Below are 25,587 nucleotides of genomic sequence, written 5' to 3' on the forward strand. Positions count from 1 at the left end.
TATTTAAAATGTGGTCGTTTTAATGAGAAATCCTAAAGAACATACCAACGTGATTCACCATGGTTATGATAAGTCATAGCCAGCCTATAAATACATTTTTAAATCTCTCCTCTAATAATATCAGTGACTGCTACTCATATCACCTATGGGTATTAGTGTACGTGTAGTTCATTTACAGAACGTGTCAAACAGTTTGGTGTGGCTCGCCGGGGAAAGCAACTACATTACCCAGAAGCCCCGGCGCTCCGCTACAAGCTGGCTCCCTCCGCTCTGGGAGTGTTTCCCATTTAAACAAACACCGTCCTGCTGAAGATGGCGGAGAGTTTGTAGAGGCGTAAAAGAAACTGCTTCACTCAATGAAAGCGTCGAAGCCGGTGAGTTTTTTTTGTTGCTACTGCAAAATGCTTTATGATTTGGTTATAACCGAGTTTTTGAACACGGCTGCTATTGTGTGTTTGAACGCGCTAATTCGCCTCAGAGGCAGTTAGTAGTGTTGCTCCGCTTCTTCCGAGCAGGCTGTGGTTTTATAAGCGTTACCGTGATACAACGAACCACCTTACTACTTGTGTCTGTATTTGTTATGAAAATGTTTCTGTTTTTTTGTGTGACCATCGCGATAATTCCCATCATCAGCCCTGTCGCGACAGTGTCCCATTCTTAACGGTTACGGTGTTTGTTGGTGTCTCCATTATCCGCTAGCAGCTACAAAGTTTACGAGGCACGGGCTGCCTGACTGACTCGCTGAGGTGCAGCAGCAATAGTCTCTAGTTTGTTGGACGGACGCTGAACTCGATTGAGTTTCAAAAACGTTAATGTTATCCCTCAAGCGCCGCTAAGTTGTGCTCATTGTCCACAACACAACACAACTGAACTGAACAGCAGCTCTGGGGAGGACAGGACACTGTGTCACTACTACATCTTTTTTCTTTTAATAACCAAAACTGGTCTGACTTTGCTTTTGCACAGTTTCGGTTCAAGAGACAGCCTCTCGTTGTTATAGTTGCACTGCATGAGTTGTTTCGTGCAGCAAAAAGAAGAAAAAAAATCAAGATAAAAAAAAAATAATGTATTGCTTCTCGATGAATGTAGAAGAGGGGTCAGTTTTCTATCGTGTAATTTGTCACACCAGCAATGTTAACAGATAGGAGCAGGCCAGTTTATCTGGCGTTAGGTTATATAGGATTATAGATACTGCTGCTTTTTCACAGCAGACTTCGTGGTGCATGGGGGGAAATTTATGATGAGTTGCAGCTCATGATAAACTACCGTGTATTTACCAGTTCATCACTAGTTCCTCAGTGCTGACAATCAAACTTGAAGCTCAACGTGGCTGCCCTGGAAAATCCACAGCATCTGTTATTTATTTGCATAGCTGTAGAGAGATTATGTATCCATGATTGTAATGGTTGGTAAAATGGGCCATCACACTGTGATGAACGTTGGTTTTCACTGCTGATAAATCATATTTAGGTGTGTGTGTGTGTGTTTGAGAGAGGCAGGCAGACTAGTGGCAGGAGATGAATGTGTTTCAGTGCAGCGGAGGGTTGAACGCTGCCGCTGGTAGGGTTCAGGTAGAGTCCAGGTTTGCTTTCTCTGTTGCTTCTCAATGTGCATGCTGAGCACTCAGATTTGGAGGTGGTAGAAGGACATTCTTTGAGCGCATGGTCATGTGTAGGCAGACAATGAGGAGCGAGGTTAGTCATTCCACTGAAACGGTTGAGGTCTAGGTGTGCTGTCGCTCTCTTCGCCTGGGGCCATCCCTGCCAATACTTGCAGGCATTTACAGCTCAGTGCTCATTTCCATGTGAGAGTTTCTGAAATCATATGGTATTTTTGTCCTTGTAATTATTTTAGCCTTATTAGGAAGAATATTCCTCCTCATGGATTTAATGCAGGACACCTATTAAATGGGCTTTGGTGTCTCCTATAGCCAATTTACAGTGCTGGTCAAAAGTTTTTGCACACCCAAATTTTTCCATTTGTTTATTAGGATGTGTGATGCTCAAATCTACGCAGGTGAGCTGTAAAACAATTTAGGTCACCAAAAACTGTCAATTAAATTTCTTTGTTAAGGCCCTTTCCAAGGATTAAGAAGTTAGTGAACTCAGACTTTCTGCATCAATGGAAGTAAATGAAGTCTTGAAAGTCCATGCAAACAATTCCTACAGGTGTCCCAACTTTTGCAGCTATGACCATAGATGGGACAAGCTGTGTTATAACACTCTCTGATTCATTATTAGGACAGCACTGTTTTATACTGATATGTTTTGCTATCAGAGTGATGAGAAAAAGGGCAAGGCAAGATCCTACAACTAGAAAACCATTACAGGAAAAATGTAGACATGACGGGAGAGCAGCACAGTCTCCAGACTGATGAACTGGACAGAAGGTGGTACTACTGCAAGTGCATCACATTTGTTGAAATTTCTATAGCAGCATTATTGCAAAACGTTCTTAACAATATTTGAGTTCTGGAGTCACCATTCCAGCAAGTAGAACCTTTAGATTCCTTCTTTTTTTTATAATATTGAATTGTTTATTGAATTTAAATGACAGTTAGAGAAATGAAATGTTATGAAACTTTCGACCATTATGTAAATGGCATGTAGCTGGGAGAATAGTGCTGCAGGCAGGCTTCAGCCGTCAGATGAGCTAACTTGTCTTTATTTTGAGTCTGATGGAATGCCATTACTCAAGCCCACGTATGTGGTATTTTTGTAAGTGGCAGAATGACCACTGTGGGAACCTGTCCAATGAGCTGCTTCTGCTCATATTCTTGGCAAATGGAGCCCCCTGTCCCCCATTCTCTGTCCCTTTATCTACCATTTTCTTTCTCCCTCACACAGGGTGTCAGCCGACGTTAACAATGAATCAATCTTTGGGGGGATTCTTTGACTGCAGATGGGGTGAAGAAGTGACTGGGATGCATGGCTTTCGTTCTTTGTCTGCCGGCCCCTGTGCTCTCAATAATTCATTAATTTATCACTTTTTTTGTGGGGGACTGGGAGAAGTCTCTCTGTGGTTAGATTCCCTGATTGATAATCAAATGAGCATAAATTTAGTGGCATTATACTAACATTTAGCTAATACTCTAAGCATTATATTTAATGTTGAATATGTTGGCAATCACATCTTGTCATGTTCTTTGTGAAATGGTTATCAAACAGACTTAAATAAATCTAAGGAAGGGGAATGGCAGATAATGAGTCTTTGTAACACACTAGAAGTGGCTGATCAAAGAAGTTATTCAATGATACTTGATAAAGTTGGCCACAGTCTCTCCATCTCACAGTCTTGTGAACACTATTGTTGTAGATGTATATGGAAGCACAGTAAGTCCAAACTCCACTTTCTGGTGTTGGTACACTTAATTAAAAAGATATGCTTTGCAAATTAGGCTCAGTGTTAAAAATTACTTCTAAATACTGACTGGTATGAGACAGAGAGGAAGAATAAGCAGAGAGCTTGCCTCCTTTGTGTGGCAGAGCCACTTTTGATAACTGTCTCTAGTCAGTCTTTGTCAAGCTGCATTTTTGCGTTACTGATGGCTGAATAGATGGCATTCCTTTAGTGTTTCGTCAGTCTGTGTGCCTTAAGTGAGACAGAGAGACAGAGATAACAAGTTTTGTTTCTAGCAGCTGCCAATCGTTCATATGGTATCTATTCAAATTTTAAGATTAATAGCCGCGCGGATGAGCAGCAGCTCTGAGAGAGGACCCTCGATGACATGTAGAGTTCAAAGGACAACCTGATTGTTTTACCTAATTGAAATATGACCCCTTGGTCTTAGTACCTTTTTGTCAGGCAGTAGTACAAGGAGTGCAGGCTTAAGCTGCTCTCACACATGCAATTTATCTTGACGTTACCTGAGGAGTTGTGTGTCAGAACACAAGTGTCCCGATCAGTTGGACTGGACATTAAACAGTCTCTACACACTACCAGCCCCACGAGTACAAAGTCAATGTAGCATCGAATTAAAGCCTGTATGTGTACAGAGCAGGTCATTGTCTGGAGATTTCACAGCAGGCGAGTGGCAATGGCAATGTTGATGACATCTCTATCATATGTGCTATGTGTTGTAAACAAAACACAGATTTCCACAGCTGTGTCCTGACTGATGCACACTGTACCCAGGTGCATCAGTCACACAAACACACCTCACCTACCTTTCAATGTTTTAGATGTGTGTCTAAACTTTTGGTTAGGTTAAATACAAACTGAATACGAACTGCTCTGAGGTCTATTCTTAATGTTAATATTTTTTTATAACGGGTGAGAAGAAAAGTTTAAAGTGTTAGTTCTCTGAGAATCTCATTCATATTCAAGCAAAATTGGTATTGTAGCTGAAATATCTGTAACTGGATTGATATTAAATCTAATCAAATTTGGAATTGCATTGACTTTGTGAGTTAAGTTGATTTGGAAAACCAGTGGTCATTGCCTGCCTTAAGAGACAATGTCCTGTTGTGTGCTACACGTGTGAGAGGACGACTCTGGACAATGACTGAACCTGAGAAGTCAGTTTTAGTCAAGGAAAACATCAGAGTTGTTCACTCTTACAGATAACTTGCACCGAGGGCTTGCTCTTTGGGAAAAAATGCACATCTCTTCTCTTTAAGGAATTTTTTTTCAACACTGTTTATGGGATTTACTTTGGCTGGTCTCCAAGTCAGGTTAGAGAATTACAGGATATTTACAGGATTCCCGAAGCTCTGCTCTGTGGCAGTTAGACTTGACTCTGACTTGTCATTGGAGGCCGTTTTACAACCAGGTTAAAGAATACAAAGGTTTCCTGTGGTCGGCTCAAGCTGTGTAAAACATCCTGTTTAGTCCTTGCATCTCAAGGTCACTCATAGAGTGACAGCGATCTTCCGTGTTTGTGTGAAAGTATGTCTACTACCCCTCGCTGACGTACTGGTGTGCTACTCAACAGGTAGGTTAACTTTTTCTTTTTTTTTCTTTCCTGCCTAACCCCCTTGAGCTAAATATAGAAAACTCTGCTCAACAAGACAGTCGCGTTTCCACTGCTAAAATATTTACAGCTACTTCGCCCAAACAAGTAAGAGTGAGAGTATGAGATGAGAGCTGCTGAAAACAGATTGTTATTCACTATTCAGAGGAGGCCACAGCCAGTCTGCTGGGTCCCCAGTCAAGTGGTGCAGTTTGCACTCTTGACTGTATTTGAAGTCACATCTCATTCATCCCTCGGTCCCCTCTTCTTCAACTCTGAGGTAATACCCAAGTGTTAGCTAGCTGAGCCATATGTGAGCCATGCACACTTCTAAAAGCCAAACGGGCAGCCTGAAGCAATCATTGCACCCAATTCCAGTTTATAACCAGCAAGGATTTGGAACAGTTCACTCTCTGTAGTCCTCGTTGATTGGACGAAGGCAAGGGTTTATTAGGGAAGGGGGTGCCAAGAGCTTTGTCCCCCCTCCCCTCTTTGCCCTTCCTCTTTAACTTGCACTCCCCCTTTAACTTTCGCTCCCCCAGCTGAAGAATGCTCGTAAAACGGGTTCACCTGAACAAGCCAGTGGGAGGGTAGCTCCCTGGCCTAGTTTTCTTACCATTGTAAAGACCTTGTTTGTGTTTTGTTTAGGGCCCCCTTTTATAAAAAAAAAAAAAAAAAAGTGCTTTGGAAGAGAGACAGCAAGGGTGAAAAAAAGTTTGGTTTGTGAGATAACTGCTACCAGATGCTCTCTCTGTCTGTTATTCAGCGTAAAGAGAAGCAGAAAGAGAGGCAGTGAAGAAGGGAAGAGAAAAGTGACAGTGTCATTTCTGGGTGAACTTCTCAACTGCTGCAGCATTATCACAAACGTTAGGCAGGAACAGGGGCCGAACGTTTTCTTGTCCATCTAAATGCAACCTCTAATAAGTCAAGAAAAATTGGGAAAGGTGTATTTGCCCGGGCAAAATAGCTAATTGGCAGCCAAAATAACAACAAACTTTAACTTCAACCACTGCAGAGTAGCGTCGTGCCAAATGTTCATAAAACCTACCTTCTCCACCCCCACAACTCCACCCCCTGTAATTTAACAGCATCAAATGGATGGTTGCCTGTATTTCCCATATTTACATTGTTTTCTCCCTTTCTGTTTGTACATCTCCAAGATGAATCTGTTTGATGTTGGTCTTATGTGGCAGTAGGGTGTGGTTTCTGGGTCTGTCTGGATTGAGAGGCAGCTGTGGCTGGCATGGCGCTGCAGAAAGTTGTAAGAGGATACGAGACCACGCGAGCAGGGACCGAAGGTGGACTGCGTGTGTCTCTTGACTTACATTTCACCTGCAACTTGAAAGTTTCTTTCATTGAAAGAAATTAGCACACATTGCAGTGAGTATTGCAGACATGCGCTCTCAGCACTGTGCCAGAAAGAATTTTGATTTTCCAAAAGCGCTTTATTGCAGCCTTCAGTTCAAAGAGAAGTCAAGTCGTGAATGACAACCTTCCACGCCATCATTAAACCTCCAGACATACTACAGCATGTCAACACTGGCAAGGCATGTGTCAGATAATTTATTAGTATTCCTTTTTTTCTGCAACACTTACTTCTTAATTGGGCTTATTTTTTCCCCCCTGCTTTCTGAATAAAAGTGGAAAATGTTCCTTTCACCATTACTGCTCTTCACTGTGCCTGGTGACGTCACCCCTGTTTATGTGGCTTGTCGTTAAGGCAACACTCCAATCAAAAGGTTGCTGCTCTGGAGCTTACCGTTGTCCCCAGAATAGCCGAGCTAACACTTGCCTCCTGACATTGCCACATCACATCAAGCTTTGCACCAGTGACAGAGTTCATATACCAAACAACACCACCAAAAAAAAAGCCAAATCCAGTGTTTTCCTATGTGGATGCCTCTACTTTTGGCAAGCGGTCGCCATGTTTCCATCCGGCTGGCTCCTTGTTGCGCATACAGTATATATGCTCATCTGATTGCTATTGCTATACTGGAACAAGTGATTCTATACAACGGCACTATGACTAAAATAGGAGTAAAAGGTCCCTGTTCAATTAGCACCACAGTTACAACCCTGTTGCTAACCTGTTCCACATGGTTACTCCTGAAATTGGACGAAAGCGAAAATGTCATTTAAAGCAATTTACGAGTTTGGAGATGGTAGAGTTTTTGACAGATGTGGCAGCCAACATCCCAGTCACTGTGGCAGACCAGAACAAGTGTGTGGATCAAGTCAACCTAGTTTGGTAAGCTGCAGTAAAGTTTTTGATGGTAATGACAAGTAGTGTTACAAAACGATCAATACAGAATACAAGGTTCACAGTTACACACTGATAACTCACTGTTTTCAGCTGATTAGAAAATTGATTGTTTTCTTTCTTAAGAATAGCTTTTTGGTTGTCTTTAAGTTTAACCTTTTCTTAGTTTTTTTGTCCCACATAAAATCTTCACATACTAATAGTGGTTCAGTGCTTCACTTATTATTATTATTATATGATTATTACTATAACCAACGCTGGTTTTGCAGTACAGCCTACGTCAGTCATTCCCACCTGTGGGCCGCAACGGTATTGTATTGTAAATCATTTTCAAAATGGTATGATTTTTTGTGAAAATCTTTTTAAAAGACACTAAATATATTTTAGATAGGCCTGGGCGATAAAACGATCTCTAATCGCGACCGCGGTTAACGATTATCGGCTATGGACAATGTTTCCTCGATATCACAGTGCAGAAATTAACTCGATAGCAGCCTGTCAGTCTCCGTCTGACACACCGCATCCAGTGTGTAGCTACAGTTTGTTTTGGCTGCAGCAGCTAAAGGGAAGAAGGAAAAAGTGAAAGCTGAAAAAGAAGGAGGAAGAAGGAGGAAGTTGGTGAGGAGGGAGGAAATGAGTGGAAGTGGAGCAACTAGAAGTGGCAGCTAAAGTGACGGTGAACGTGTGGAGCAGCAGGTCAGTGAGGAGACGGAGGAGGCTCCAGCAGCATCATGTCTGCTGCTGTGAGGAGCAGTGTGGAGCCTAACCTGTTGTTACTTCGGTAAGAAAGTGGAGGAGAAAACTCAAGACTGGAAACACTGAGCTGCTCGTGTTGTTTATTCTGCAGTAACACGTCTCATATGTTGGCTGGTCTACAGCGTGAAGAACATGCGCTAAGGCTCCTATAGATGCAGGGTTACAGTGTGTGTGTCAGCGCTGTACACAGATGCACACACACACACACGCGGTGAAGCGTCGGAGCAGTGAAGTGAAACAATAACCTGCACATCACCTGAGCTGACGTGTCGTGAACTGTAAGTCAGAGCAATAAAACTTTAAAAAAAAAAGAACCATAGAAGGAGATCCTGTTTTATCACGATGACAGATGTAAATGTAAATGTAAATGCATCATTTTGTCTATGTATTGTTTATAGGGACGAAGGTGGGCCGCGAACAGTTTTTAGATTTTCAAGTGGGCCCTGAGTTGGAAAAGGTTGGTAACCCCTGGCCTACACCATTTATCATTGGCTAGTTCCCATGTGAGTAGGATGCAACATGCACAGTGTCATCATGGTGAATTGCACTAATGAATTTTTCTTGAAACGCTTAAAGGCATGATTATCTACCACACACTCAAAGCAGACATTTTTTTAAGTACAAATTTGCCTGTAGGTTTTGTGTGAATTCAGTGATTGAGTTTTTCAGGCTTTAGACATCCTGACATGTAGGGTAGAAGATACAGCATTTTGCTTAATATCCTACAGATGTGACTCACTGTGTAAACATTTTGGTCCATGAAATTATGCAGCATAATTTTTCTAGGAAAAATATATTCATAGTTTCACAGCAGTTCTACAGACAACACGTTACTGTTAAAACTTTTATACTGAGGCCTGAGTTCCTCTAACTGAGAGACACAGTATATAGGTGAAATAATAAATAAATAACAGTTATTTCACCTGCAGACAGGTGTTACTCCAAATTTGAGGAAGATGTTTGAATGCCAACGACACACACACCACGATCTGGCATAAAGCTGCACAGTATTAACACAGATACCTGAAACTTGAAGTAAAAAACACAAAAATACACAATCTTCTAGTATTCTTGCTAATTCACTACCAATTAGCTAAACGGTCCATATAAAACGCCTTGAGCCAGTTAGATGCATTTTGTAACTGCGTGGGGTCCCAGCAGCAGTTTGTCAAAACTCTCACCTCTCTCGATCTGTTGACATGTGAACTACTACAGGAGAATTTCTGATTTGACGAGAGTTGAGTCAAGTCCAAGTTCTTCGCTGGCTCTCACACGAGAGCACCACAAAATGAACCGACTGCAGTATATTTTCTTTTGTTCATACTTTCAGTTTGACAGCTTGAAAGTCTCCCTGAACCCATCAAAATTGATTTCATTTGGAGTAGTACGTGGGTCTACAGGAACAGGAACAGTCGCCCTGGATGTTATTTAGTTCGGTCAAAAGTTTGGAGCGCCGCGTGTCGGTCTTTCCCCACTCCCTTACAGTGTGAGGGCCTTGATTAGCAGTGCAGGCTTAATCACTCCGCAGATGGGAACAGAGTGCAGTGTCACCAAGACAAAAACAAACGCACAGTTGGATTATGGTTCAGCGTGCGTGTGTGTGTGTGCATGTGTGTGTGTGTGCCGTCAGACAGAGCAGCTCTGATTTGACTCGTAAACAGATTCTTGAGTGTTGTGAGCCGAGCTCCTCGCTTCTTTTTGCCCCGTTTGCCCTCTCTCTGTGTGTCTTTCAACACTTGGTCCCCGTGACCCCTGTATCCAGCCTGTCCTCATAAGTCATTTAAACACACTTTTAATAGTGTTAACCTAGAACTGAGCAGCATGTGGCGGCCGAATGTGAGGCCAGCTCTGTAAAACACGCTCGATACGAGGGCAAACTAAGACGTTAGAAATAAAATGATCTTTATGTGACTTCTCAGTCAGTTTGTGTTTGTTTTATTTATTTGTTCATCTGCTGTGGTTCATCACATCGAGACAGAGGACAGCACCTATTTGTAGTTTTCTTTAAAAAATGTTTAAAAGCATTGCAGTGAGAAAACCCCAGTCCTGCTCCAGCTCTCTGTTACCCCTCATACCTCATTTCTTTTTTTTACCTAGGCTCTGTCAACACATGAAACTGGCCAGTTGAAAGAAAGGAAAAGGAGTAGTAAGGGGAAAAATGGGAGATGGGGGTGTGCAGTTCAGAAACTGGCGTCAGACCATCTTTTGAGTGGAATTCTTTGCGGGGGTCAGAGTTCAGCCACTGCAGTGTGGCGCTGTGATTGGCTGAGGAAAGGTGAAATGAAAACCACAGTAAACTTTTGACCCCGGCGCAGGAGCTCTGCAGGAACGCCCAGCTCCAGCTCTGGTGTGGTGGAACAGAGCCCGCTCTCTTCCTGTGTTTACTCCGCCAATCCAACAGGGACGGAGGGGCGAGGAGGAGGGGGGAAATGAGGGAGGAGAGAAAGACACAAGAGCGAGCGAAAGGGAGGGAGGGAGAGAGGGAAGAGAGAAAATCGTCAGAGCAGCGCTGCGGTCTGAAAATGAATATCTGCCGTTTTTACAGAGAGAGGCTCAGTTGAAACGTGTACACAGGCACAGAAACTGTCTCAGAAAGTTTAAATCCCAGCGCTGCCTTCACATCAACATGAGGTCATTTCTTTAGGGGGAAAAAAAAGGCAAATACGTAATTACAATGGATGACATATCTTCACACTGAATTATCTGTGGCTTTGTGAGATTTGTCTTCCTGCAGCATCTGTATCAGTTGCTAGCGAAGATGTATGTGTGTGTGTGTGTGTGTGTGTTATCAGACTGGGCAGCATGGAAGCTGATCAGGCCCCAGAGCTCTGGCTCCCCAGATAAAAGACTGTTTAGCCATTGATTAATGAACTAATTTCCATAATATTAGCCCTGTGTGATCACAGCCGCCTGCATTTTGTGTGGTCACTGTGGTCTCCTCTGGACGACGTCCTCCTTATCACCTCTCTATACACACACACACACACACACACACATATACACACACCAACATGTCAAGCTTATGGAAAATATGAAGGGGTTGTTGGAGAAGCAGCAGTACAGTGGTTCAATCTGTCCCCGCGTGGGTCCTTTTCCTGTTTCTCTCTGTTCTTTGTCCGTATTAATGATGGATAGGAGATGCATGTGTGACACACACACACACACACACAGTGGAATCTGCCACCTCTTTGTTTCCACCTTCATTTATTTTCCCCGGTTTTTCTACACGTTGCAGTTTGTGTGAGAAAAATGGGGAGATGCACACACAGCCTGTCTGAGCTCTGTGTGCGTTGTGTGCGTCAGGCGAGGGTGGGGGATGTTTTTTCTAGGGGGAGAGAAGCAATCCTATGAAGGCAGTTTTCCCTCTGCTTTGAACTACCTTCTCTCCCTGACCACATTTCATCTATGGACATTTTGTACGCTATAAGTTTGAGGAAGAAGCTGCTGGAACAGAAAGCTGTTTTGTTATGTTTTTTGGTTTTTTTTTTACACATTGCCTGTTTGCTATGTGCCCTTGAAAATTTCATGTCAGAGGAAATTAATCTAATATGTTCTAATATAATTTATCGCACACTATGTCACACATGGGTTGAGAAGTGTTTTCATTTATTGATAATTAACCCCACATTTATTTTACCATCTGTTAAATTAGAGCCTGACTCAGGTTATTAGATTTGGTAATTGCTCACATGTATCGGACAAAGCTGACCCTTTTACACGTTCGCCTTTTTCTCCCATATTTCAGACTCTGATTGGTCAATTAAATTGAACCTTTAGGTTGGATTTCAGGTTCTTATTGATGCTTTTCTGAAATGCTTCACAAACTTCAATAAGCGTCTGTGAGGGTGTGTTTCAGTCTGCTCTCACATTTGCGTCACCACTGCGGCTTTGAAAGGTGTGCTTTATTCCACTGTGAACTGCTCCTTGTGTGACTTTAATATTAACTCTAAATCTGTCGCGCTTGTCGAGGCTTTCCATTTGAAGGAACTGATCTGAAGTCGTTTTTTCCACACAGGAACTCCAGACACTGTCCGGAGAATCGCATCCGGAGCTGCTTGTTTACACACACAACCAGAGACTGTCCATGTGAGACGCTTTTTCTCACCTACTAGAAATACTCTGTTGGTAGAGTTGAGGAGTGGCATCTGAGTGTAGGAAGAGGAGGACAGAAACGTCACCGTCACACCCACTCACTCGCTGTTAATTTTTGGGACAGTGACGCGCTCTAGTCGCATAAGGGCTCAGTCGGACATTACACAGACTTGGGTCTTGTTCATGGATGCTGCTGCTGGTGGGGTAAAGTCTGGTTATGGTCCTGTTCAACTGATTTGGACATCTGCGTTCACACACACACACACACACACACAGTTCCTCTGGGTGATGTCTAGAAGAGTTCAGGTTTGCTGTGCATGTGGGAAAAAGAGCTTAAATGTCTGAAGTTGGTAAAACAAATTACAAAGTTATAAAGTTTTGGCGGTATAGTTTCACAACTCAGACATGGTTTCAATGAACTTTCACATAAAAAAATACGCGGAGGAACAAAGTGACAGAAACATCTTGCGTTCAGACGAACGATGGGACGTGTGTGTGTGTGTGTGTTCAGTCTGGTTTTTTGAGCTTTGCAGGAATTTTGCAGCTGCTGCGGTATCTAACTGGAGGTTTTCTCTGAACAATTTACAACTTCGCTTTTTTAAAATCCACACTTGTACACACATGCTCGACATATGTCCTCCTCATCCCCATCCTTGAGTCTCATTGTGTGGCAGCAATCTGCATCTTGCCATCAAAACCCTCTGGCACCAGTTAAGTCCCAATGGCCCATGTTTCATTGAAATCATGTGTTAGGTTGGCAAGAGAAGAGCAATAAGATGGTTTCACCAACAACAACTGGGTTGCATATGAATCCATGAAAAAAAGACGTTTGTATCTGGAAGTTATCTTCTCTCAGAATTGAGAGGGAATCCCCAAAACATAATGATGATTGATGACTGCTAAACCAAGTGAAATTTTGTTCTAAATTATACGAAGTAAGCAGTAACATTAGCCACGGTTAATTAGGTTTGGTTTAGAGCTATTTAACCATCTCAAAAAATGTGCAGAGATCAGTCCAAATATATCTTTTGTATATTTTTTTTTTGCCGACATAACCATTTACAGCCAGACCCCTTTAAAAAAAAAAAAAGTATTTATGTGCTTCTTCTCATTCACTCAAACTGAAGTTTGTCAAGACAAGCCTTCTTTAATTGTGCTTAAGTTAATTCCTGGTCTTTTCCTGCTTGCTGCCAGCCCAGGACACAGTGCATCTGAATATGGCCTTGCATATCTTATCTGTCACATGTCTCACCATTAGTGGCGTCACTCACTCAGGGAGAGAAAACACCAAGAGGGAAAATTTGCAATTGCCATTTGCTCAACTCTCCTCCTGTCTAATTGTATTTTTTATTTCCGCTCTGAAAGCACAAGAGCAAAGGTGCACAGAGGGGATTTACAGTGTGTTAACCAGCCACTTGCTAAGCTACTAATTTTAGCATGTTTAGCTATATAGCCTGTGAATATGAGTTCTTAGTAGGACCGTGCCGTGCGTATTTTCCTTTTCTTTGTCACAGCCTTTTAGATGTAGGTTGTTGTGACAACTTTCTACCCACATTACTAAGCTACTTCCAGTTTCCAAACGCCACTGACTCAAATCCACGGTGAAGAGGTCGTGCTTCATTCATTTTGTGGCACAGATAGTTGCACAAGATTAATTCAGTGGAGTGTTGCTAACAAGCTTCACAGGATGCTGCCCGTCAACTGCTCACTGTTGTAGCACAGGATTTTATTCAGTACAACACTGGTAAACAACACATGCCTGCGATGCATCAAACCATTTATAAAGGCAGCGCTTCCTACGCTGTGGTCCAAGGGCCCAACTGTAGCTCACATTACAAGAGTATGTTTATCTTAAGGCGCCGACGTATCCTAATCGCCTTTTTTCTTCTTCTTCTTTGTATATGATTCCAGTTGGTGTGACTGTGTTCCTGTCGTAATCGACTGGATTAGACCAGAAACCTGCAAATATTCAGTGGTAAAAGAGAGAAAATTACACTCGTGGTCCAAAAAATCCAAACACTTTGAATTAGGGCTGCAACTAACGATTATTTTCGTTATCGATTAATCTGTCGATTATTTAAACGATTAATCGATCAATCGATTTGGTCAATAAAATGTTGAAAAATGTCAATCAGTGTTTCCCAAACCACAAGATGACGTCCTCAAATGTTTTGTTTTGTCCACAAACCAAAGAGATACTCAGTTTATTGTCACAAAGGAACAAAGAAACCAGAAATATTCACATTTAAGAAGCTGAAATCAGAGAATTTTGACTTTTTTCTCTTAAAAAAACTATTCAAACCGATTATTCGATTACCAAAATAGTTGACGATTAATTTAATAATCGATTAGGCTATTGTTCGATTAATGGTTGCAGCTCTACTTTGAATTATTGTGAACATCTTTATGAATTTGTCCTCATAACCGAGCAGTTTAGTACATCTGAAGGGTCCGTATGTGTAGTGGGAAGAACATGGCTTCACAATTACCCAGGATTTGTTTTTAAATGAAGACATTGAGGTTGGGGTTGGTGTGAGCTCCAATTGTAGCCAGTGTATAGCTGGTTGTATGCTCAGCAGGAGGTGGATCGGTTCTTTGAAGAAAAACAGGAAGTAATTCTGTCCTTTTGTTTCCTTTTTGCACTTGATGTCCCCAACTCTAGTGGACACCTTTTGTTACTTTATTACCTTGCTTCTGCAGTGTGTGTGTGTGTGTGTGTGTGTGTGTGTGTGTGTGTGTGTGTGTGTGTGAGAGAGAGAGCGAGAGGGCAGTGAAGTAATGATGTAAAATGCCTGTAGTATCTAACATCCAGTAGCTTCATGTTTACTACTTTTTCAGATGTTTATAGTTTTTATTTATTTTAAACAAAACCCTCAAACTCTTTATTTCTGTCTTCCTCATTCTCTCCTCTCACACACAGACACATACACGACTTTAATCAGGACAGTTTGACTCCATGAGTTTTGAGTTTGGGTGTGTTTTGAGGAGAGTAAGGGGAGGGGGGGGGGGGGGGGGTCTATAATTGTGTGTATGTGGGCCCAGTTTGTCTGTTCTTTGTTTTGGGTGGGTTGATGTTTATTGTTGGGCCTGCCGCTCTTTGTCACAGGGAGCTCAGATTGCAGGCTTTATTTCAGGCCGAGCAGGAATGTCCTCCTCACTATTCTGGGCCAGACTGACTGACTGACTGACTGACTGACACTGCTGCTGTTCTGGCCTTTTGCCAAACACCTTTTTTATATCGAAATCATGTTTTCTTACACCACTAAATGAAATATCTGAACACGGCATGCTGCGTGCAGTAAAATGAAATGTCATCCAGCATAAAGTTTACCTCATCTCATCGGCCTTACGTCTGTGAAAGGACAAATATTTGCTTAGAGATCCGCAGGGGTGATGGGCTCTTGAGCTTATATCCACCATTTTAAGAGGAGAGTTATTCCACACACAGGTATTTAAGCTGTGTGTTGGATCAGTCAGAGAAAATAAAAATATCAGATAGTCCTGTATCTGTGGAATTGCTTACCTATTTCTTCCTCATGACTGCAGTTATGCTTGATTGGAGAGTTTCGTAGCATGTGATAGATCAGCATGTAACACATGGTTGGTCTGGGAGTGGCTGCATTTTTTTTTGCAGGTAGTTTGGAAGGTATGAGGATGTAACATCCCTCTCACGCAAAAAAGGGTTAATTATACAAGTGTCCCATCAATGTCAAACAAGTGAATTCATTGTCACGTTGTTTGTCGTTCGCTGACAAGTTAAAAGAAGCACTGAAGTAAAACACTGAAATATTGAAAAGTATGGCCACATGTAATTACAAGTACAAGTGCCCCGGGCTCCATCAGATGTTGATTTGAGTATCTCATGAGCTTCACAACTGCCGGGTTTTACAGTCGAATGAGCACCGCCAATCTCAAAACTCACAGTGACGGTGTTAACCACTTTCCCACAGAGGCGCCGACTGCAGCTGCAAATCAGAGCCAGTATTTCAATGTCACAGCAAGTTGTTTTTCTCCAATCAACAATGTGGCTGTTTGTTAAAAACGGACAAAGATTTAAATGTTCATGTTGTTCAGAAACGGGTGTTGGACGATCCAGTCGCAGCTCTGTCATGGTTTTAACCATTTGAAATAGTTAAAAGGTAAAAACATAGTAAATCAATATGTCACAGTCACAGTCAATGTGTCCGTTGTGACTTGGTATAGAGGAAGTGTAAATATATTTTCGGTTCATAATGAAACTGTGACAGGGCTAATTCTAGTAGAGTGGGTGGTCTTGTCATGTGGTTCAGGACACATTTTCGTTCACACTCAGTACGTTTAGGCCTACATGACATTTAAGAAAATTTCCAGCGACCCCCGACCCCCATGTGATTGGGCGTCAGCTCAGATATTTTTATATGGTGCATTTTATTTGAACTGAACTTATATTTGAGAAAGTGAAAGTAAAGAATACAGTTGTTTAAGATTGTGTGTGGTGTTTTTAATCCTAATTTTTAAAAGAATATTTTTATTGGTAATCTTTTTTTTATCAATTAGTAGACATTTCAGGCAACCCCATGTGAAGTCCCGACCCCAAGGTTGAAAAACACTGCTTTAATCCAACTAAAACTGGACAACTGAGTGTGTGTAAACGTGTTAGTCAGACTAATATCGGAGTTCTCCAACTCCGATTAAGACACCCAGATAATGCGATTGGAATTCGTAACGTACACATTACGTACGAGATGAACAAAGCTGTACGATTAACCGTCTGTTCGAAAATGCCGGTCTGCCGCCTGGCTAATAGGTCAATCGGAAAAGGGGCCGTATTAACCCGCTGAAACGACGCACGTCGCCACCTGGTGTCAAGGAGGAGGACACGTTCCCGTCAGTTTATTCTTTTTTTCTCAGTTGCATGTAAACTGGGACAAGGACAGAAGTCCGATTAGACGGCAAAATTGAATTTTGAGCATAGCTCCATTAAACTCTGCGTACTGACTGCTAAAAGAATCACGACCACCTCAGAAACCAGATTGGGTCTCAGATCTGAAGTGCATTCACACCTGAGCGCTGTCCACTTGTGATCAGATCACCTGAGATTCATATTAACTCCAGATCTGGTCAGGGCCTCTGGGTGCAGTTTACAGCGTCACTTCCTGTTGCTTCAGTGTATCGACACAACTCGGCATTCGACATGTGTAGCTTGTTGTATTACACTGTTTAAGAATAGCATAAATATTTTTATTTTATCTACAAGCCAGTGTTTTGTTATTGGCATTACACTGAAAACAGAGAATTTTCTGTCAAAATAGATGATGATAATGATGACGATAATATTATTAATAAGATATTCTATGTTAATGATTTTATAAATATTATGTGATGTTCATCCCAGAGACTCACAAAGGGTTGCTTAATGAAATAGAAGAAGAAGAAGCATCAAACAAGGCCAGTTCATAATGGTATCAAGGTCAAGTCACTGGCATTGCTACCAATATCTACATTTTTCTGAATGATACCCACCTCTGTTGAGGTCCATGATGAGCTGTGTCACCACTCTCCTCCCCTCCCCCTCCCAGTGCCTCTTCCTCCTCCCCCACTTCATTCTGCTCAATCTGCCTCGACTCCTCCTCCGCCTCCTGTGGTCTATATTCATTTGATTCAAGCTCACCTCTCTTAATCTGCATCACACTTCACTACTAGGGGTTAACTGTGCGTGTATGGTGAGTGTCTGTACCCGTGTGTGTGTGTGTGTCAGTCAACAAGGGCAGGATGGAGCAATAACCTCAACAATGAGAGTTAAGGAATGAAAATGATCTAAACATTAGTAATAGATGCTTAAAATGAGTGACATGTTGTGTCTTCACCCTGGTTTCAGTGAAGTCTTCCATCTTTTTTTGGTTTCGGCGTCAAAGAAAAGTCGACTTCAAATTATTAAATTGCGTTCGGTTCAGAAAGAGAACGCTTTTCTCTTTTTCTCTCTGTTAAATTATTCAGCTGCAGTATTAGCTCAGTAGCAGCACAGCGTTTAGGACTGATGTGATCAGTGGTCTGTAGTGGAGGATCGCACACGTGTACACACACACCAGTTGTGGACAGAGCATGTAGCAGGCCTCCAAATAGAAAATACTCCTTGTTTATTCACTTATCAAGTTTGCTTTTTTATGGCATCTCTTGTTTATCTTCTTAGAAACCAGCAGCAGTTTAAAATTCTCGATGTCGAAAGATTATTATGATCAAGATTTTGTGTTTAGAGCTGTGTGATTATTATATTTCATGAGGGGAAGAACATCTGACAGGCTTATCTGTGACAATGTGATGATGGTGCTAAAGGTCAGCGGTTTTGGAGCAGCTTGTACCAAAACACTGACGGCTCTCCCAGTGTGTGGGGCCAGGGCCCTATGACAGGTCCCTTGAAATGAAAATGTGTCTATAAAAAAAGTACACAAAAAGTTATATTGGAGTGTAATATTGTAACTGCCGGTTTGAAATGGAAAAAAAAAAAAAACTGTGGCACAGATGTTAGTGACAAGCTCAGGATAGAGATTCATTTCTGTTGCTATGATGAAAACTCATCCAATTGCTATGATGAGAAAACAGAAAACACCAGAGGGCCTTCTGTCCTGTGATTATGAATATGATGGTTAAAGTATTGAAGCTTATGAAGGCACATGTGTGTTGTCTGACAAATGCTTCTCAAAGTAAGTTGAACCCCTGTGGAAGAAAAGCAAGAGAAACAACACAGCAAAGAAAGGTGCTCAGTCGCTTCATGGCTTCTATAAATAGTGACAGAGCAACAAAGAAAGAGCTGATTAGCTTTGTGCACAGTGAAGACTGGTCTTTGACCAGTCACAGTTTACATTTATTGTTGGTAGATAACATGTTTTCAGGAATTTTTCTGACCTCTGTGAGAACGCTGTCATGTGCACACTGTCTTCTTCCTTCGGTCACGCTACAGAAAGCAGCAGTAAACTAACAAGGTGTGAGAAGAAGCAACCAGGAAGACGGGGGGGGGGGGGGGGAAGAGGCCCGATAAACAGAATATGTAAATAGGGAGGATGAGTGGCCACATTTCCAGGAAAGGGAAGTGATGACGCAGTGGATCGGGCTGAGGGGAGGACACAAACAGGATGTGTTCTGCTGTGGCTTCCTGTGCAATTTTAGAAATCAGTTTTTTCCCATGATTTTCTGTGAAAGTAAAAACCTCCAAGAGCTCATGCTTCGACATTCAGAGAGAGTGTATCAAGTTACTGAACTTTCTCTTTTCTCTTTCTGTTTTCAGGAGATGTTAAGACATTTACACGACACTAGACCCTGAATGGAGCTTGACAGGAGATTGTACTGGCCAAGGTGAGCATGTGGTCAAAGTATAAGAAAAATACACACTTAAATACACACACTCTCCAGGTGGACAACAATAACCCCAAACCCATTTTATATTTGACCATGAGATGTTATATTTCTCATGTTGGTGGCTGCTGTTTGCAAACCTGATGGTTTGCGCAACACCTCATCTTGTCCCCGAGCAAGTTTCACATTGTCAAATGAAGCTGATTCAGGTCAGTGGCATACTGCCAGGCCTGTTTAGACTCATCTGTGGTTTTGGTCGGCTGCTGCTCACAGACTCACTCTGCTCTATAGGTGTTGTCTACTCGGGTTGTCAGTTTTCAAAACCTTAAGTGCAATGTGTTAAAATGAGTGAGTGGCAGATTGTACCGTGCTGTTACCTAAATTCCAGGAAAACAAAGTTGTGTTTTGCAACAAGGAGGCTTTTACAAGAAAATTGGATTTAAGCATTCATTTAAACCCATTTACATTTACTCTGGATTTCAACGTTGCCTCTATCACTAGAGTAGATAGAAATCCTAGTTTCTACTCTGCTGTGCATTCTCTGTGTTCAGAAAGACTCCCAGCAGCCCCCAGCTCTGCTGTTTGTCCGTTTCAGGATGTGAGGCTGACTGAGGGCTGATGTCATCTTTCTCCACTGCTGCAGAGGTGAGCTTTAGGACAGAAACCAGGAAGGAAGGAAGCAAGAAAGAGAGAGAGGGGAGGGGAGGGGGGCAAAGAGAGTCACAGCCAGAGCAGGACAGGCAGATCTTGAGAGAGGGGTGCTGAAAGGTAGACAGACAAGAAGCATGCGATTTCAGATTTACGGCACAGAGCGTACGTCTGAGGCTCGGTGCTCTTCTAGTCATAGTGGCGGTGGTGGGTGACTGGACTGCATGTCCTAGCCTGCTGTTGTGGAGCGGGAGTTGCATAATGGTTCTCATCCGTTCTACAGTTTTCCACTCTGGAATGAGCTCACTCTGTGTCTGCCTGTGTGTGTGTGTATGTGTGTGTGTGTGTGCACACGCAAGCCCCTCTTAAAACACAAAGTCCAGGATGGACTTGTAGTAGTAGAAACAATCTGGTGGAGCAGCCGCACGCTACAGCTTTGTGTGTGTGTGTGTGTGTGTGTGTGTGTTTCTGGGTGGGAATAGGAAAGAGCCGTGACCTTAGAGGCTGACTGCAGAGGTTTCCTCTAACGTGAACTCTGAGGGGGTCAGACACAGGGCAATGCCAGAGCAAGAAAATAAGGGCAGGGTCCCCAGCCCACAGTACTGCTACACCCAGGGTGGGAGGGAGAGAAGGGAGGGGTTGTCTGAGGATGGTATGGTATGGTATAGGGGGGGGGGGGGGGAATAGCAGTTAAAACCTATTGGAAGGAAGAGCAGATGTAGGCGAGTATGGAGAATGGAGAGGAAAGGGGAATGCGGAAGAGAGATATTTCTACTCCGGAGCCACGGCTGGATTGTTTTAGGCTACACAAACCGCTGTGTAGGACCAGCCAGGTAGTTCAACGACGTAGACGCAGCAGGCTGATCACAAATATGTCTTGTGCCTGAATCCCGGGACAGTAGCTGCGAACACCCGTCTCTCTTTGCAGACTGTGCCTTGACATGCCTAAACATGCAAGTGTACTGGAAACGGTTGTATACGCTGCATGTGAGTGTGTGTGTGTGAGTGTGTGTGTGCTTCCGCTGCTAGCAGAGTGGTATCGTTCTAGCGGGCAGGCTGGCTGAACGCAGGATGACCCATCTCCCCTGAGGCTCCAAATCACTACATCATCATCAGTCGCTCCTCGCAGTGGAACAGATGAGATTTCACTCCCATCAAGCACTAAGAAGGAACCAAGGCTGCTTTTGCTAACTGGATAGTCTACACTCATAAATCTGTAGGAATCTACAATCCGCTCTTTCTCCCCCTGGAAGTCACTTCATTTATAACCTCAGTAGCTTGGGGAGTTTGTTTGATTTTTTATTTTTTTTCTCTTAACTTGACACTAAGCTTTCAAGGTTCGTCTGTATTAAGAGTAATTTCAGAGTGGACTTCAAGAACTGTCAGCTGAGGGCACAGTCCAATCCACGCTTATCTCTTCATTAGATTCTACCACACACATCACATGTGAGCGTATAAAACCGCGCTCTCAGTCCGTTCCCTTCGATCATGTGCCACTGCCCCTGTGTCTGTGTCCGTGTGTGTGTTTGTGTTTGTGTGTGTGTATGTACAAATGATGTGCGGCTCTGTGCTTTCAGGTGCTGATATGTGCTGAAGATGAGTGGCGTAGGAGATAACTCGTTGGAGCCGCTGTGCTCTGACCGCAAACGTAAACTGTCCACCTGTGACACACCAGGCTTAGGGTGAGTGCTGTAATTTCTGTTATGTATCAGTTCACTTTGGCTGCTGCTGTTTTTTTGTTTTGTTTTGTTGTTTTTTTTGGTGTGAATGTCAGCAAGTGCATCAGGTCACTTCCTGCACCTCCACGGCCTCACGTAAACACCCCTACCTCCCCGGTGCGGCGTGCATGTGTGAGTGTGAGCGAGTGAGAGTGAGTGTGAGTGCGCTGAAAGCAAAAATAATAATTGAAGCATCAGAGCCCCCGCCGCCGTATGGCCTGCATACGAACGGGGCATAGGGAGGTGAGGTTGCCATGGCAACATGTCTAATCCCCTTGGCGCCCCAGCAGGTGTGACAAGCGTCGGAGGGAACAGGAGAGCAAGTACATCGAGGAGCTGGCGGAGCTCATCTCTGCCAATCTCTCCAACATCGACAGCTTCAACGTCAAGCCTGACAAATGTGCCATCCTCAAGGAGACCGTGAGGCAGATCAGACAAATCAAAGAGCAAGGTACCTGCCGCTGTGCAAACCAACCACAACCACACCCTCCATACAACTAGGATTTCACCAGAACTTCATAAGAATTTCATCAGAATTGAACCGCTTAAAAAAAAAAAAAAAAAAAAAAATGTTGTTCTTTATCTGTGTTTGTGGGGTGTAAACAGTGAATAAAGTTGAATCATCATGTACCCTGCTGCTGGACAGATGATGCCAGCGATGAAGTGGTGCGTTTGGTTCATAGCCAGGCTGCATCAGACCGACGGCCAGTTGGGCTGTGTGTGTGTGTGTGTGTATCACTGGGGGTAAATGAACACCAGTAATTGAGACCAATCCTTGTTGGTCATGGCTCAAGGCTGTCAGTGGCTGCGTGGATCAGTTAGTGCCAAACCTGCTTCTCTCTGGGAGACTAACGACACTGGCGACTCAGAAATCAGCCCCCTTAAAGCGTCGCTCCTCCTCTCCTCCTCTCCTCCTCTCCTCCCCGGGCCCTTTTCCAATCATTTTTGCAGATTTGACTTGATTAGATACGCAAAGGAAGATATTTTCTTCCAGCTTGTTCGAGATTAGATCTGTGAGGTTAAGTGGGTAAGGAAGAGGGAGAGAGAGCAATCATACTGGAATCTACCCAGAGGGTCACAGCTGGCTACTGCTGGCCCCAGCGTCGTGCAGCCAGGTTGCCATAGTGACAGGATAGGAATGATGGAGGGCCTTTTTTTTTTCTTCCTCTTCTTCTTCTTCTCTCACTCTGTTGTCCATTTAACACACCTTTCCCTCCCCCTGTTTGCACATCTTTGCGTCTTGGATCAGCTCCTCAGTTGTCAGTCATTTATTTTGTGTCTTTTTTTTTCCTGTCCTGTTTGCTCATGAAGCCAGTTCAGTTTGAAATGCAGCGACGTCCACCCATGAAGTCTTATTTGTCATTTAGCTTAGTGTCTCGCACCGCAGATGACCCTGCTACACGGAGTGAGTGGTATCTAACAAAGCCTCAGACACATGCTGATTTTAAAAATAGAAAGGCATGCTAACCATGCATCCATGACTTGTGCTGCCTCCTGGTGGCCAGAAGAAGTATTTCATAACATTGTATAAGTGAAGCAGCCAGCTGTGCATTGTCATTGGCTGCATACAAATTACAAGAAAGATACCAAAAAACATGTATTTTACCGCGGATCCTTAAAATTGTTAGAATAATAGCTTTTCGTGTCATGTCACACAATATTTAAAGTATTAAAAATCCATATATGATTGTTATAAAATTACTATTCTCTTCCTTTGTAACGCTTTGTGTTTTATCTATCCTTCAGGAAAAAGCTCTTGCAGTGATGATGATGTTCAGAAGGCGGATGTGTCCTCCACTGGTCAAGGGGTCATTGACAAGGACCATCTGGGACCGCTGCTGCTACAGGTCAGCTTGGGGACAATTCCTGTGGGGGCAAAAGACCAACACCAATTAGTTGCCCTTCCGTATGCTTGACCAGTGGTTTGGTGTCATTGCTTTCTTGAAAAGTCTCAGCTGCTCCACAGGAAATGAAACGAGTCTTTCCTCCAGTTGACTCAACATTTGGTTGCCCTGGTGTCTTTTCAGGCCCTGGACGGTTTCCTGTTTGTGGTGAACCGAGAAGGCAGCATAGTATTCGTGTCAGACAATGTGACACAGTACCTGCAGTACAAGCAGGAGGAGCTGATCAACACCAGTGTGTACAACATCATCCACGATGAGGACAGGGAGGAGTTTCACAAGAATCTACCCAAGTCCAATGGTGAGTTATGACTCTATACACATGTTGGTACAAACATACGCAACTCACTGTACATTCACTCTACTCACAGCCCTGTACCTGGATGATTGAACATTTCATCACCTGAACGCACATACATACTCTCACACGCTCACAAATTCATGCTCATCTGTTTCTTAATATCTTTTTTTTTTTTTTTTTGTCTTTGCAGCTCCAAACGGGGCACCATGGGGTGGAGATGCGCCCCGGCAGAAGAGTCACACATTCAACTGTCGCATGCTGGTGAACTTTGGTCATGGTCATGGGTTGTCAGAGGAGAGGCCTGGAGGCCAGCGCTATGAGACCATGCAGTGTTTTGCCCTCACGCAGCCGCGGGCGATGATGGAGGAGGGAGAAGGTAAAAATCATGATGAACAGCTTTAAAATATTTTTTGTTATGTAAAAAGTTGTTTCGTAATAGAACATAAGAGAAACTATAACAGGTAAAATATGTCGCAACACTTACAACACATTAACTTTACTTAGTGTCTTTTTTTGCTTACATATAGTGTGTATTTGTGCCTACTTATCGCTTATAATGTGATAGTCACACATCGAACGTTCAGTTTCTCCTCCATTGTAGTTGAAATTGAACTTAACATTGTTTTGTTGTCTCTTCCATCAGATTTGCAGTCCTGTATGATCTGTGTGGCACGGCGCATCACTGCAGTAGAGAGAACAGAGAGGTTCAGCACACGCCATGAACTGTCTGGTAAGTTACCACTGTGTTACATGTTGATGTTACAGACCATGTGTGTTTATCACAAGGCCTGAAGTCAAACAAACTTTGTCCATTTAAAGAATAAATGTTAGAATTGCCTAAATTTGCCATCTTTACATTACCTAAACCTGAAATGAGCATGTAATCTCTAAATTAACTTATTCTAGATGTTTAAAGATGTATGCTGTAGACTTTTCATGCACTGATTTAGGAATATTTGCTGTATCTTACGTTGCTTTTTTCCCGCCACTAATAAACTAGCACTAATCATCCTCTGGCTAATTTCAACTTTGCATCTTCTGTTCCAGGTAAACTGATTGAAATTGAACAGCACGCCTCGCTCCACACCACCATGCGCCCAGGCTGGGAGGATCTGGTGAGGCGCTGCATGCAGATGTTTCTCAATCGCAGCGAGGGGCAACCCTGGTCCTACAAACGTCACTACCAAGAAGGTATGTATACTTTGCACACTAGGCTTGTTTTGCATGCCACGGACATTATGGTCCACTATTATGGGCACCAGTAGTGAAGGTGTGAGGTTCAAAGAGTGAACTCTTTGTTTAATGAAAAAGTCAATAGTCCTATGTTTTGTTGTTATATGCATGCTTTTCTCATTATCAGCAATTTTTTTGATGGTTTGAATTATTTTCTTTCTGCTCCAGCTTTCCATAATGGCCATGCAGAGACGCCACTCTATCGTTTCTCGCTCTCTGACGGCACCCCAGTCACAGCCCAGACCAGGAGTGATCTCTGCAGGAATCCCAACACCAATGAACCGCACTCTTTCTTATCCACACACTTGCTTCAAAGGTGCAAATGCTCTTTCCAGTTCAAACCGCCAGGAATATGAATTTAGCAAACTTTAATGAATGTCTTGACTGATGTTCTTTAT

General features: G+C 43.0%; 1 protein-coding gene across 2 annotated transcripts in view; it reads left to right on the plus strand.

The window, feature by feature from the left end:
- Positions 1-292: 292 nt before the first annotated feature.
- Positions 293-25,587, plus strand: part of LOC310986361 (nuclear receptor coactivator 3-like) — a 34,730-nt gene continuing 9,435 nt past the window's right edge. For both annotated transcript variants that reach the window (XM_083972219.1, XM_083972220.1), the window contains exons 1-10: positions 293-374; positions 19,321-19,388; positions 21,614-21,718; positions 22,045-22,205; positions 23,501-23,601; positions 23,782-23,956; positions 24,147-24,332; positions 24,600-24,686; positions 25,004-25,147; positions 25,358-25,505. In XM_083972219.1, the coding sequence (XP_083828345.1) occupies positions 21,633-21,718; positions 22,045-22,205; positions 23,501-23,601; positions 23,782-23,956; positions 24,147-24,332; positions 24,600-24,686; positions 25,004-25,147; positions 25,358-25,505 (1,088 nt within the window). In that variant the 5' untranslated portion in view covers positions 293-374; positions 19,321-19,388; positions 21,614-21,632. The remainder of the gene's footprint in view (positions 375-19,320; positions 19,389-21,613; positions 21,719-22,044; positions 22,206-23,500; positions 23,602-23,781; positions 23,957-24,146; positions 24,333-24,599; positions 24,687-25,003; positions 25,148-25,357; positions 25,506-25,587) is intronic.

Source organism: Trachurus trachurus, assembly GCF_905171665.1.
Source record: "Trachurus trachurus genome assembly, chromosome: 5".
Taxonomy (NCBI): domain Eukaryota; kingdom Metazoa; phylum Chordata; class Actinopteri; order Carangiformes; family Carangidae; genus Trachurus; species Trachurus trachurus.